At 51.4% G+C, this 12,288-nt stretch overlaps 1 protein-coding gene across 1 annotated transcript in view; it reads left to right on the plus strand.

The window, feature by feature from the left end:
• The first annotated feature begins 567 nt into the window (after positions 1-567).
• The window catches only part of E2F2 (E2F transcription factor 2), a 42,808-nt gene continuing 31,087 nt past the window's right edge, over positions 568-12,288 (plus strand). The window contains exon 1 of the mRNA XM_085647655.1: positions 568-1,378. Within this exon, the coding sequence (XP_085503781.1) occupies positions 1,136-1,378 (243 nt within the window). The 5' untranslated portion in view covers positions 568-1,135. The remainder of the gene's footprint in view (positions 1,379-12,288) is intronic.

Genomic DNA, 12,288 nt, shown 5'->3' on the forward strand with positions numbered 1-12,288 from the left:
TCATCGATGCACATTTAAGTTATAGGGGTGATTTGCTTGAATTAAAATTTGTCACATGTATTTGCCATTAGTGCACATTTTTTGAATTACATCTATTTCAAGTTCGAAACAAAATAAACATCGCGGATACTATTAACTAATTAAAAATTTCTGAAATTAGTGTTATCTAAAAATATAACAAACGTCCACATTATTAAACGGACTAGCATTCACTAACCCTTTAAGTCGCCCACCCACTTTTATTCATCCCCTGTGCATTAAGTTATAACCTCCCCCAGTTCCCGTAGATCGCCCTCCTTTACGCAGCCCTCCCCCAACACTCTCCTATCCCATTTAATGTGTACTTTGCCTTTAAGGGCAAACGAACCATCTGTAGCTGTTTTGTTTCCCTTCTCCTCTGGGCGGGGCCTGCCGACTTTTCCCTTTAGGCTTCACAGCCAATCAGCGACCTCCCATTTCCGCGGGAGATCCGAATTTCGCGGCACGCAAGTTTGGCGCTAAAAAAAAGAACAAGAAGGAGGAAGAGGAGCAATCGAGCGGCCCAAGTCCGGGCCAGAATCCACGTCCATCCGGGACAGAGCGAGCCTTCAACCGCCACCTACGTGTTCCTCCGCCCCGACGGGACCCCCCCAGCTCCGGAAATACCCGTCTGACCCAGCGGCGAAAATCAGGGGGGCGGCCAGGGCAGTGCTAGGGGGGGTCCCGGCCGGGGGAGTAGGGAATCGTGGCACAGTGCTTCAGAGCCTAATCTAAGGGTCGTCCGTGGGGGTCGAGGGGTCCTGCAAGAGTAGGTAAAACTAGCGTTAGAGTGAAGGGGACTGTTGTAGGATTGGGGTGCTGCTTGTGTGCGTTTGAGCCGCTGCCTGCTAAGATTGCGTACATACTGCTAGCCCTGGGAGAGTTAGTTGCTGCTGTTTGATAGGGGTGCTGCAATTTGGTTTGGGGGCGCTGTTGTATATTAGTAGGGGATCAGCTGTATAGTAGATGGGCTATTGGGTGTCTGATTTTATGTTGGTGTGCCACGTCTGGGAGTAGGGCGCGGCTTAGTAGGGGGTGACTGTAGGGAGAGTGCTACTTAGTGGCAGGGGTGCAGTCCCGGAGGGTATTTTTCTGATCTCGTACCCCCTCCCCCGCCATGTTGAAGGTACCCCGGGGGGTATCCCCCGCTCCGGGACGGGTGCTTGTCTCTGCCCAGCCGCAGAAGGTGCTCTCTTTCGTGGGCCCTGATCTCTCCAGCCCGCAGCTGAGGCCCGGCACCTACTTCACCCAGATCTACCCACAGCCGCCCGCGGGGACGACTTTGGGGGGCTGCCTTTACACCACCCCCAACGGGCCCGAGCTGAAGCCGCTGAGACCTGCCTCTCTGGGGAGGCTGCCGGTAAGAATCCCTGGTTGTAGGGGCGTGATTGAAGGTGTGCGGAGGGTATTTATTGTGGGGTGCTCTTGTGGTAAACCAGGGGTGCAGCGACAGCCAGGAGCTTCTGAGCACTTTACCCGGAGGAATGTTGCTAAGTTTTGATACAAGTAAAGGGGTATTGTGGCACGATGGTCTTTTTAGTGGTGTGCACAAACAAGTGACAGCTGCGTATACAGTGTGATGTGTGGTGCACAGGTGTGACGCCCATTTGCACCCACACAAGCCAGAGTCTATGCCCCAGAGTGTTTACGCTGATTCCATGGGGATGGGGGGGGGGGGGGGGGGGGGAGTCTCGCTGTTGTATGGGTGCATCAATATCCGGGAAGGGTTGTGTTTTATTTGCACGTGTGAAAAGGGCCTAGGGCAGAATATGCCCTTTAATGGAAGACATCGGGTCACTGGGATATAATTGCATGGGCCAAGTTTAATGGTGTCAGAGTGTTTTTGAGGTCTACCTAAAGCGTGGGCAGTGCTAGGGGGCAGTGCCAAACGGATGGCCATTCTGGAGTGGCTGGTGAACGTGCACGACTGTTGTAAGGGCCTACATGTCATTGGTCATACACCGAAAGGTGTACTGAAGTGAAGGGGTCCTTGGGTGGTGACGTGACTGTAGCTGTTGTGTTAGGGTGCCCTGGCCTGATATTGTGTTCTTGTGTAGGCGGTGAGAGGGGCCGTCCTTGGTGCTATCAGTTTTTCACGTGATGTGACTGGCATAGTTCTTGACATTAAATAGCCTGTCTGGAGGTCGTTTTCCTCTCCGATATCTGTTGTGGTGTTTTACCAATCGCGTTGGATGTTCGTCGGGTTGTTGTGGAAGAGGGTAGATTGTTTTGTGCTGTGGTGGCTGCTGACGCCTGACTGAGGCCATCTTGAATCTGGAAAGCCCCTTTGTCGCTGGCCTTTGCTTGAGGTTGGCAAGGGTGCATTTGTTTTGCAGTCAGCTGTGGGGTGCGTCGTCAGCTTGTCTGCGCGCTACCGGCCCCACCCATACATGGGGCACCGCGTACAGAGGGTGGTCGGTGGCGGACTGTAGCATTATTCACTGTCAGTGTGTGGCTTCGACGGGTTGCAATAGATTGTAGAAGGTGGTCGCGTAGGCCCGGGAGATGGTCGGTTGCAGCAGGTTTAGGGTTGGTAGTGGGCTCACGGATTTCGAAGGACATTTTTAGTATAGTCTGCAGACTGACAAGATACCTGTGGTGGAGCTGCATGCGCCGCAGGAAGTGAGGTGCGGACTGGGTATGTTGATGGTTTTACATGTTGGTGTGACAGGGTGTGGACACAGCTGGAGGACACTGGGTGGATATGGCTGTCATACTGGCTCGTCCCGGACTGTTGGGCATGGCTGCAGAAGGGGCGGAGTCAGTCATTGCAGACTGACAAGTAGCAGTTTGCAGTGCTGGAGCATTGCATGATGGCGTGGGTGCAGATCTGCACAGTGGCTAGTGCAAGCTTGCAGCTAGGAGTTTGAGTGACGCAGGGGTGACACTCGATTACGCCTGGATGGGGGTTGTCTACAGGCGAGTTATTGAGACTGGTGGGCAGTTTAGCACTTTAAACCAAAGTAGTTATTAGTGGCGGTGGTGGGTTTGTGAGGTGGTGCCCAGGAAAGTGTTACCCTTTATCCAACAGGACGCCACTAAACGGCAATAAACACAACCAGGAACAGTGTCAAAAGACGATGCTGCATACCGGAAGTGTTTCAGGCCCAAACAATTGTTGGGAAGGTGCTATGCATACTCCATGTTATCGAGGTATAAAGGTGGTTGTAGGCAGTGAATCGCTGTTGGTATACTCTTATCGCATGGCTTCATTCAAATGTGACCATGCAGAAGTTGTATGCAAGTGGTGGCACACAGTTTCAGGTGATTACCACAATGCAGTTGTTTGCAGTCACTGTGGTGTTTGCAGATTGGCGCAGTCTCCAGACTGGAAGTGGGTGCGGTGGTTGCGACTTTTGGTGGCCACGGAGAGTTCCCCGCTCTGTGGTTTGGGTGCGATCAAAGGAGTTGGTGAAATCGGTAATGAGGTCACGTGTTTTGTTAGTGCTTGATATAGATTGCGCCGTATGCAGGGCTAATGGAGTTATGCGGTAGGATGTACTAAAGTGTATGGTAAGAACAGGCAAATTATGCGGCATAATGCCGCACATTTTTTGATTGTTGCCTCGTTTTGTCATTTTTCACTCATCCTTGCAGTAGCTTGGGGTTTCCAGCGTTAATTTTATTCCGAGGGCTCCTAACACTGCAGCCTCATTGTGACAGCTACCGGTGTACTGATGTCACCTGTTGCTCACAGAAGTGGCGTGGGGTGTAATGGACATGACTCGAAGCCCCTTTGTGTCTATGCGTCTTATGTAAAAAAACAGATGTTTACTGGAGTAGCTGCAAGGAAAAATGCGTTGTAGCGCCTCGGGATGCATGGCTAGCTTCTTTGCTTGAGCAAATGGTGTCCTAGGTTGGGGGGACGGTGAACTATCGCTTCTCTTGTCCCCACCGACGCCCCCACTCCCATGGGAAGACAGCTGACACCTGTTCACACCCCGTGATTATGTGTCTTTTGTTTGCGTGGGGAATGCGTCGGTGGTAGGTGCAGGGTGGCCCTAGATCTGTACTAACTTTTCTTCTGTCGATCTGTGAGTAGTCCGATGGCAATAGGAAGTTAATAAATCAAAAGAAGGTGCGCCAGGTGAGGTAGTCCAGTCAATCTCGTTTTTTCAAAAACCTTTATTTTCACTTTTTACATCGGTTATAATTATATCTGTATCTCTCGGGATACTTTAAGGGTATCCGTTTATGGGCACAGGGATGCATTGGAAATATCTCTAATCTGCAAGCACACTAAACAAGAATATTGAGCTCAGTGGAGATTATTTGTATTATCATAGATCAAACCCTGATGAAGTTCCTACTGTTTATGGAACGAAACGTGTTGGCTGACCAGTATGCGGTAATGAGTTATAACGGATGAAAAAAGTGAAATTAAAGGCTTTTGAAACAAGCATTGGCATAGCCAATAGGTCTCGCCTTTGGGACCTTATAAGTGTTTAGCTATGCAACAGTTGCATCACTAAATACTTATAAGGTCCCAAAAGCGAGACCTATTTGCAATGCCAAGCGGCCGCGAAAGTGATTGCGATCAAACATCAAAGCGGCCGTGCGGCCGCGGAAGTAAAGTGCGGCGCCCGCGCACATGCACTGTAGCTCTAGGCTGGCCTTGTTGCATTTTTTGGAGCCCTCTGTATAAGTCTCGCCAGACCATGCGCTGGGTCAGGCGAGACCTAAAAACGAGTTTGACTGCACTACCTTACCTGGCGGCCCTCATTTTGCTTTGACTACGGATCTGGATCACAGGGGCACCGCGCAACGGCAGGTTCTGGAGTGAATTGTGCGCACTTGGATAAACGAAACTAGCGTGAGGGGCAGATTGAAAGGTCCGCCGTTGGGTTCTTTCCATTTGGCAATGGGGAGTTCCCTGGGAATTGAAAGCGGTTGACCAACATAGGTCGGTGCAGGAACTGAGTTCCAAGTGCATCTTGTTAAGCTGATAAGTTATCGTATGCTTTTACTGTAAACAGATTGGCTCTTGAGTCCTGTAAGCTAAAGGTGCCTGCAGCTTCCTTCCCGTTAGTCCTGGCCCCTGCCCTACCTTTCTTCCCGCTGATAAAGTAAACCTGGCTGAAAGGCAGCAGTGTTGTGCAGAATCCTAGGAAAGGTGGTCCGCATGTGGTTGGAGGGTTAGCTGGTTTCCAAGAGCCAAAGTGAATTCTTACTGCATCACTGCTGTGGTGTGGTTTTTTTAAAGTCTTTTTTTTTATTGGCCATGTACAGCTTTTCCCTAAACTAGTTGGGTATATGGCATGTAGTTTCCTTCCATCATATATTGCATGGGTACTGCATAGACGGGCACTGCCCATGGACATGGAGCCAATCCCATTTTCCATCAGTTGCGTGCGCAGACATAGCATCTTGCCTCACTTCCAGTAGTTACTAGTCTTGGTTTGGAGGTCTTGCCATTCGCTGTAGCTTTTAGGAATTCTTCAGCCCTCAGATTGCATCCCTTTTCCTAAGAATGTGGATCAATTGGCTGTTGGTGTTGTGTACTGCTGTCACGAGGAATTCCCAATGTTTTTGAGAAGGTGGTTCTTGTGCTTTCTTTCGGTAGGTAACAAATTCAGAGATGGACACTATGACCAACACTGAAAACAAAGGCTTGAACAACAAAATAAAATCCTGACTGCTGCATTACAAAAATCACCCACCCTGAAGCCCGAGCCCAGACTCCAACAATCTGGGCAATGTAAGCAGCCCACTCGCCAACTGGACAAAACAGTTGCCCCCCGATCCCGAGGTTTTCGTCGGCCGGAGCAAACTGACTGAAACAGCTGACATGGGTTAAGCATGGTTCAAATGGCCCCGTCCCACTAAAATTTCCCCCACAGACCAGCCTTGAAGCACTTTGTTTTCAGTCTTCGACAGCAGGTGAAAAACAACTCCACACAAACTACTTTAATATATTAGGGGCGCTCTGCTCAGACAGTTCCTCGTTCCTCCATGGGCCGACATGGAAAATGTGGCTAAGGGGGTAAAGTAACTTGTGCCATCCATAAAGTCATAACCTCGGGACCCACTAGCTATGTACCCCCGAGCATAGACTGCAGCCTTCTGTGGTGTAGCCATGACTGCGGCATTGCAGACTTCTCGCGCCAATGCCAGGGCAGACTTCGCACTGGGTAAACTAAATGTACTATATAGAAAGCGTCCCGGCGAACGACATAGATTGCATATCACGGGCTGAAGTGGAACTTTGACCTTGTGTCGCCCAGCGGCCTGCAGCCTTCCCAGAGCAGGTGCAAGCTTCCCTGACACAGTTGCAGCGCTGAAAGCGTCGGCCCTGCAAGCCTCCTGACGCAGCAGTAATGGCAGGCCAGCCCCCTCCAGAGCCCCTTCCCCGGCTGCTGCTCGCACGAGACCTGGCTTTGTTCCTCTTGTGAAGCTTCCCAGTGCCGGGGACGGGGTGGCAGCTGTCGTGTGGCGGGGCCTCTCCCAGCGGGTGGGGGCGCGATGCTCTGCGCTATTGGCCGGGCAGGTGGCAGGCTGTGACGAGGCCTCCCAGGGGCTTTTGTCTTTTCCCGCGGTTTTCAGGCACTGCGCTCTCTTTGTGTGCATGCATGCGTCCTCTGGGTGCCTGAACTAACCCTTACCGCCTGGACTTTAAAATGTTAATTGTGGCCCCGCCCCAGTGCAGCACTAACAAACGGGAACACTTGGGGATACTTGCGTTCCTCGAAACCATCGCCGGTGCCTTGAGGCCTAAAACAATGAGAACATTGCAATATTTGCAGGTGGTGTTCAGCTCTCGCCGTGCGCCAGCTTTGTCCTGCACGAGACCTTTGACCTTGATGCCTGGCTACAGGAAGGTCAGTCAGAGTTCAGTGGCATCCATTCTCCCCTACAGGTGCTCTCGTAGCAGCACCTCTAGTCAAATTTTTCTTTGGTTAAACTTCTTTAGCTTGTTTGTAGACCAAACTTGGGGTGCTCACACCCGCCTTTTGATCGGGACCTGCAGACCTGACGTGCCGGGTTCCAACCCTATGCGCTCATCTGACACTGGCGCGGACTCATCATATGCATTGGTCCCCAGTCCCCTGAGACTCAACCGTACTGCCATATTTGGAGACTGATGCACTCTGGGTAAAGTGGTTAAGTTGGTTGGGGTAGTTTACTCCGTATCGTTGTCTGATTTTGCTGCTGGGTGAGTATGTCGGGCCTTGTGTAGCCCAGGCAGGTTGTTTATGCAGAGCTTGGATAAGGTCCTGGCCTTTCATCCTTCGAAGAGCCAAGGCAGAAGTTCCTTACAGGCTTGCGGTGTGTCTGACTGGTCCATGTTAGCCCCCCTCTGTACGTGTGTACCTGTGTGCACACTGTCTCGTGCCTGTGCCAGTTGTTCAGTAGTGTTTGGGCGGCGTCTCGCGGCAGATGCTTGAGGTGAGGCAATGGCGTGGGAGGCCTCATTCATTCTCTTCTGCGTGGGTGTGGCGGCCGCAGAGGACGCGGGAGGGCGGGGCCGGTGCGTGTGAACACCACCACAGGTGCTTCCCTGAGGTGATTAACGCTCTGTCTGCCGGGCTGCTCATCCCAGTAATGGGTCGAGATTAAAAGGACCCGGGGGGCGGGGCAACATAAGTGGTTACCATTTTACCTTCTCACCCTGTGCTGTGTGCCCTCAAAACACATGGATTAACTGCACAACTTCTGTGCAGAATACAAATTATTGTAAATGGTTATGGAAAGTTGTGTTCACTTATCCAACCATGACATCGGTGCTCACCCAACTCGATATTTCTCTAAATTGTGCACTTTAACTGTAAATATAATTCAATTTCCTGGTATGGTCTTTGAATACTTGAAGAATCTGCCTTTGCGCATGCTTGGCTTTAGTTCTAGAGCTTGCTGTTAAAGTACCAGAAGTTATGCCTCCTCCGTGTGAGCACTAGAATTTGCAGTGGGTGTGAGGGCCCCGTAACTGAGCAATGTTTTGGGTGTTTATAGTTTGGGATCTTCCCCTGATGCATTATGAAACCTGTAGCGAACGTCTTGTATGTTGCAGACTTTGAAAGGTGCATGTGCCCCAGGAGCATGTCTGATCCAGGCCTTTCTCCCAACACACTTCTGAGAGACCCTAAGCTGTACCAGCTAGATTCACCGAGCTCTGAGCATGCTAAAGTGGTTGATCTTTACACAAAGAAGCGCTAAAGAGAAACTTGCTGATTGGCCGTGTCCTGGCAACTCATAAACTCCTGGCATTATTCTGCAATTGGCCCTTGTGCGAAAGACAGTTGGTGCAGAATGTTGTGTGGCTCCTCCATCACAGGCTGAGTTCTGCGGCTCCCAAAAACTGGTGTTCAGTTTCTTTTCTGCTCAAGATGACATGTTCGCTATCTGGTCCCTGATGGACATGCGGCTTCTGGTTGGAGTTTTTCTTTTTGTCCAGCTCTTTGGGTAATCCAATTCTGGGCGTTCTGGTGCCCTCTATTACAAGGCAGAGTGCTATGAGGCGTAGGTCACTAGTCTTATTGGCTGCATTGCCCCAACTAGCAGTTTGCCCCTTGTTGCCATTACTAGACCCTTCGTGACCAACCTTAGCCTGTCTCAGAGTGTTGGTTGGTGTTGGAGGTAAAAAAGTTACTTGATGTATTCAAGGAAAGATGGTCTCTGTTAGACCTGTCAGCCCTTTGGGTGGTCCCTCCACATCATTATTTATTTTGTCCCACTTTTGCCTCAAACCCTGTTTGAATTTTTCCTTTTTGGGAACCACCAGACTTTTTCGTGTTGCTACAGATTCAGGGAGCCATTTTAGCTAACCCTGAAACTTCTGTCTGAGGGCCTGGAGCACAAAATGGTGGCCACCTGTGACATCACCAGCATCCACTGGAACCTACCAGCACCTTCCAGAACATTCCAGGAGATTCCAGAACCCTGTGACCGTTGGAGGCGGTTTAGAATGTTGGGAGGATAAGAGAGGCAGTTGGCAGTTGGAGCTGGCAGTTGGCACCTGACTGGTGAAGAGAGAGGAGCACAACAGTGAAGGAGGAAGGAGTGAAGCAGCAGGGGTGGAAACTTGTGCCTGGAGTGGGGTCCATAAACCCACCCTTGATACTTGTCCCTACTGATGGATCCCAGCCTATAGCCCTGTGTGGGAAGAAGACAGAAGAAAACCATCCTAAGGACCTGGACAGCAGGAACAGGCCTTAGAACCAAGAAAACAGCAAGATTCTGACCTGAGAACTGGTTTCCCTGGAGCCTGGCGTCGAGTAGCCGAAGACCTGGAGCCCGAGGTGGAGAAGCGGCGCTGACTGAGGTAGCAGACGTCGTACCCGGAGCCGCCTGAGGTCGTAAGAGGGCGCCGGCGGAGGTCGAGAGGAATACCAAGGGTCGAGAAGGAGGTGAACCGAGGTCGAGTGAGCGGCGTCATCGGAAGGGTGAAGTCCGCCCTCCGGAGTCGTCGGAGACCGAGGTAGAGGAGCACCGGAGGTCGGGAGTGAGGATCGCACTCCGGAGTCGCCCGGAACCTGTGAGGAGGAGCACCGGAGGTCGGGGGTGAGGATCGCACCCCGGAGTCGCCGGAAGTCGACAGCGAGGCCAGGCCGGCCGACGTCATCGGAGCAGAGTGCGCCATCGGACCGGAGCCGCCCGAAGTCGACATCGTGAGGAGACTGCCCGACGCCGTCGAATCGGAGGTCGAGATCGAACCGAGGCCACCGACATCGGACCGGAACCGCCTACCGGCGTCGTCAAAGAACTGACATTGTGCCGAGGCCGCCGAGACCGAACCGGAACCGCCTCACGGCGTCGACACGACTCCAGCGGCGTCGGAACATCAGAAAAAGGGCAGTAAGTGGAGTAGAGGGCGCCTAAGGCCCTGTGGAGACCTGAGAGACTGCTCTAAGGGGCTAGGGAGGTGCTGAAACCCATCTGACTGTGCCTGGGGTGAACTGGGACTAACCTAGAGAGGTTGTGTGGAGAAGGAAAGCCAGGGCATTGGTATTTTCCCCCCTTTGATCTACCTCAGTTTAGGCCTCAGCCTTGTCCCAGCCAGGGAGTAGCCTCCCCCCTCAAGCCTTCCACAACCCTACAAGCTGTGCCTGGGCCATATCAGCCCTTAAGAATTGAAGTGTCATCTGATTACATGAGTGTTGCTGTATACTTTTAATTATTTATTGGGGGTACTGTATTTATTGAATTTTTACCTATTTATTGCTGCACTATATTTATAGGTCCACAGGACTTGATGGTGTACAATATTTATTGGTACAGTATTTATTGCCTCAAAGTATTTAATTGTCTGTATATATTGCACTTGTATTTATGCCCTGTTATTTATGATCACCCCTATTTATTTCATCAAACAGCCAGTATTTATTTGACCTGCACTATTTAAACTTGTATATTGTGATTGACCTATTTATTTTTTCCAATCAGCAACTAAGAGAAAAAGATAAAGAAAGAATATTTTCATAATTTTTACGGTGTAGAGTCGTTTTTGGAACGGATGCACGCATGGTTATTGTATGGGTATATTGTATGCTTAGCACTGTGCCTGTTTCCTGACCACTCGAGCCGAGCTACCACAGTGTGTTCGAGGAGTCCACCACCACCCTGCGGAGTGGGGGTGGGCTGTTTCCAACATAAATTGGTGTTCAGTGGTGGGATAGAGCTGTGCCTACATATACTCAACAATGACTGTGGGTAGTCCATAGGCCTACACCGGGAGTTTTCTCAAGAGCGGCCTTCCTAATTGTGGGTTTTTGTTTTTTCCAAATTTACTCTGGTGGTGGGAGGAGGTATTACTAAAGGTACCCCCCTGCATTGTTACTGCACAAAACCTGACCTCTAACCTGAGTGGGCAAGATGGAGTTTGTACTGGAAGATTTAGAAACGTACACTGTGGCCCAACTCAGGGAGTTTTGCCAGCGGGAGGGGGTGTACTGTCCCCCAGGAGCAAAGAAGGGTGCACTCCAAACCAGCTTAAGGGCTTGGGGGGAGGCACGCCGAGAAAGCAAGGCTGAGGAGGAAGACAGGGATGGAGAGCCTAACCCCGAGGGGGCTGAGATGTACCAACCTGAGGTGGGGAACCTGTCAGCAGGGCCCAGGACACTTTCTAGGAAGGGCAGCACTGTCTCTAGTGGGGGCTTATCCAGCGTGGAGTTAGCAGATCGGAGAGAGAAAAGACAGCTCACATGGGATTTAGCAAAGCTGGAGAAGGAGAAGGAGGAACAGAGGTTGGCTCATGAGACGGAGAAAGAGAGGATGGCTCATGAGATAAGACTGAAAGAGATAGAGCTTCAGATCCTAAGAATTGGAGCACCAACTGTTCCTAATGGTGGCAGCCAAAACCAAGAGGTCACCAGGGAATCCAAACCTTACCTGCCAAAGGACATAGTAGCTAGCTATGGGGCGGGTGACGACATCGCCAAGTGGCTAGCAGCCTATGAGGTCTCGTTGAGGGCCCATGGGGTTCCAGTGAAGTACTGGGGAGGGGGATTGTATAAGTACATGCCTCCAGCTGGTAGGGATGCTTTATTGGCCCTCGAAGAGGATGAGCAGACCCACTACCCCACCATGAAACTGGCGCTCATCAGAAAGTTTGGACTAACACCTGAAAAGTACAGACAGAAGTTCAGGGGTAGTCACAAGCTGGGCACACAGAATTGGGTGGACTTCCTGGACTATGCAAAGAAGGCACTGGAAGGTTGGATTCAGGGCAGTGAAGTAAGGAACTACGAGGAGCTGTTTGACCTAGTACTGAAGGAACACCTACTCGAGAAATGTTTCCCTGAACTGCGGCAACACCTGGTGGATAGCAAGCTGACCAGCCCCCGGAAGCTTGCTGAGGAGGCGGACATTTGGGCTAGTACCCGGGTGTCCACAAGGGGGACTGGAGGGGATACTCAAAAGGCCGGACAGGGCGCCCCCCAGAAGAAAGAAGGAGGGGAAAAGAAAAAGGAGTTCTCCAAAGGCCCCCAAAATAACTTCCAAGGGAAGGGAACAGGATTCACCTCTAAGGCTAACCCACCCAGAAACCCTAATCCTGGCCAGAGTCAGCAGCCAAGGGTTGTCCATTGCTACGAGTGCGGTGGCGTTGGACACTATAAAGGAGATCCGAAGTGTCAGAAACGATCACCCCCTCCCACTGGAGGAAAGCCCCCCGGAGTAGCTAGTGTAGTGCTCGGGGAGGAGATGCCCTTAACTAAGGGAAGGGAGTGGGCGGGTGTCACTTTAGTGTCCCTGGGAGAACGGGAGATGGTTCCTAAGATCCAGGTGCCCGCAAATACCGCAAAGTATGGGCAATGGATCACCATCAACGGCCAA

The sequence above is a fragment of the Triturus cristatus genome, chromosome 3_2, assembly GCF_964204655.1.
Source record: "Triturus cristatus chromosome 3_2, aTriCri1.1, whole genome shotgun sequence".
In the NCBI taxonomy this organism is placed as follows: domain Eukaryota; kingdom Metazoa; phylum Chordata; class Amphibia; order Caudata; family Salamandridae; genus Triturus; species Triturus cristatus.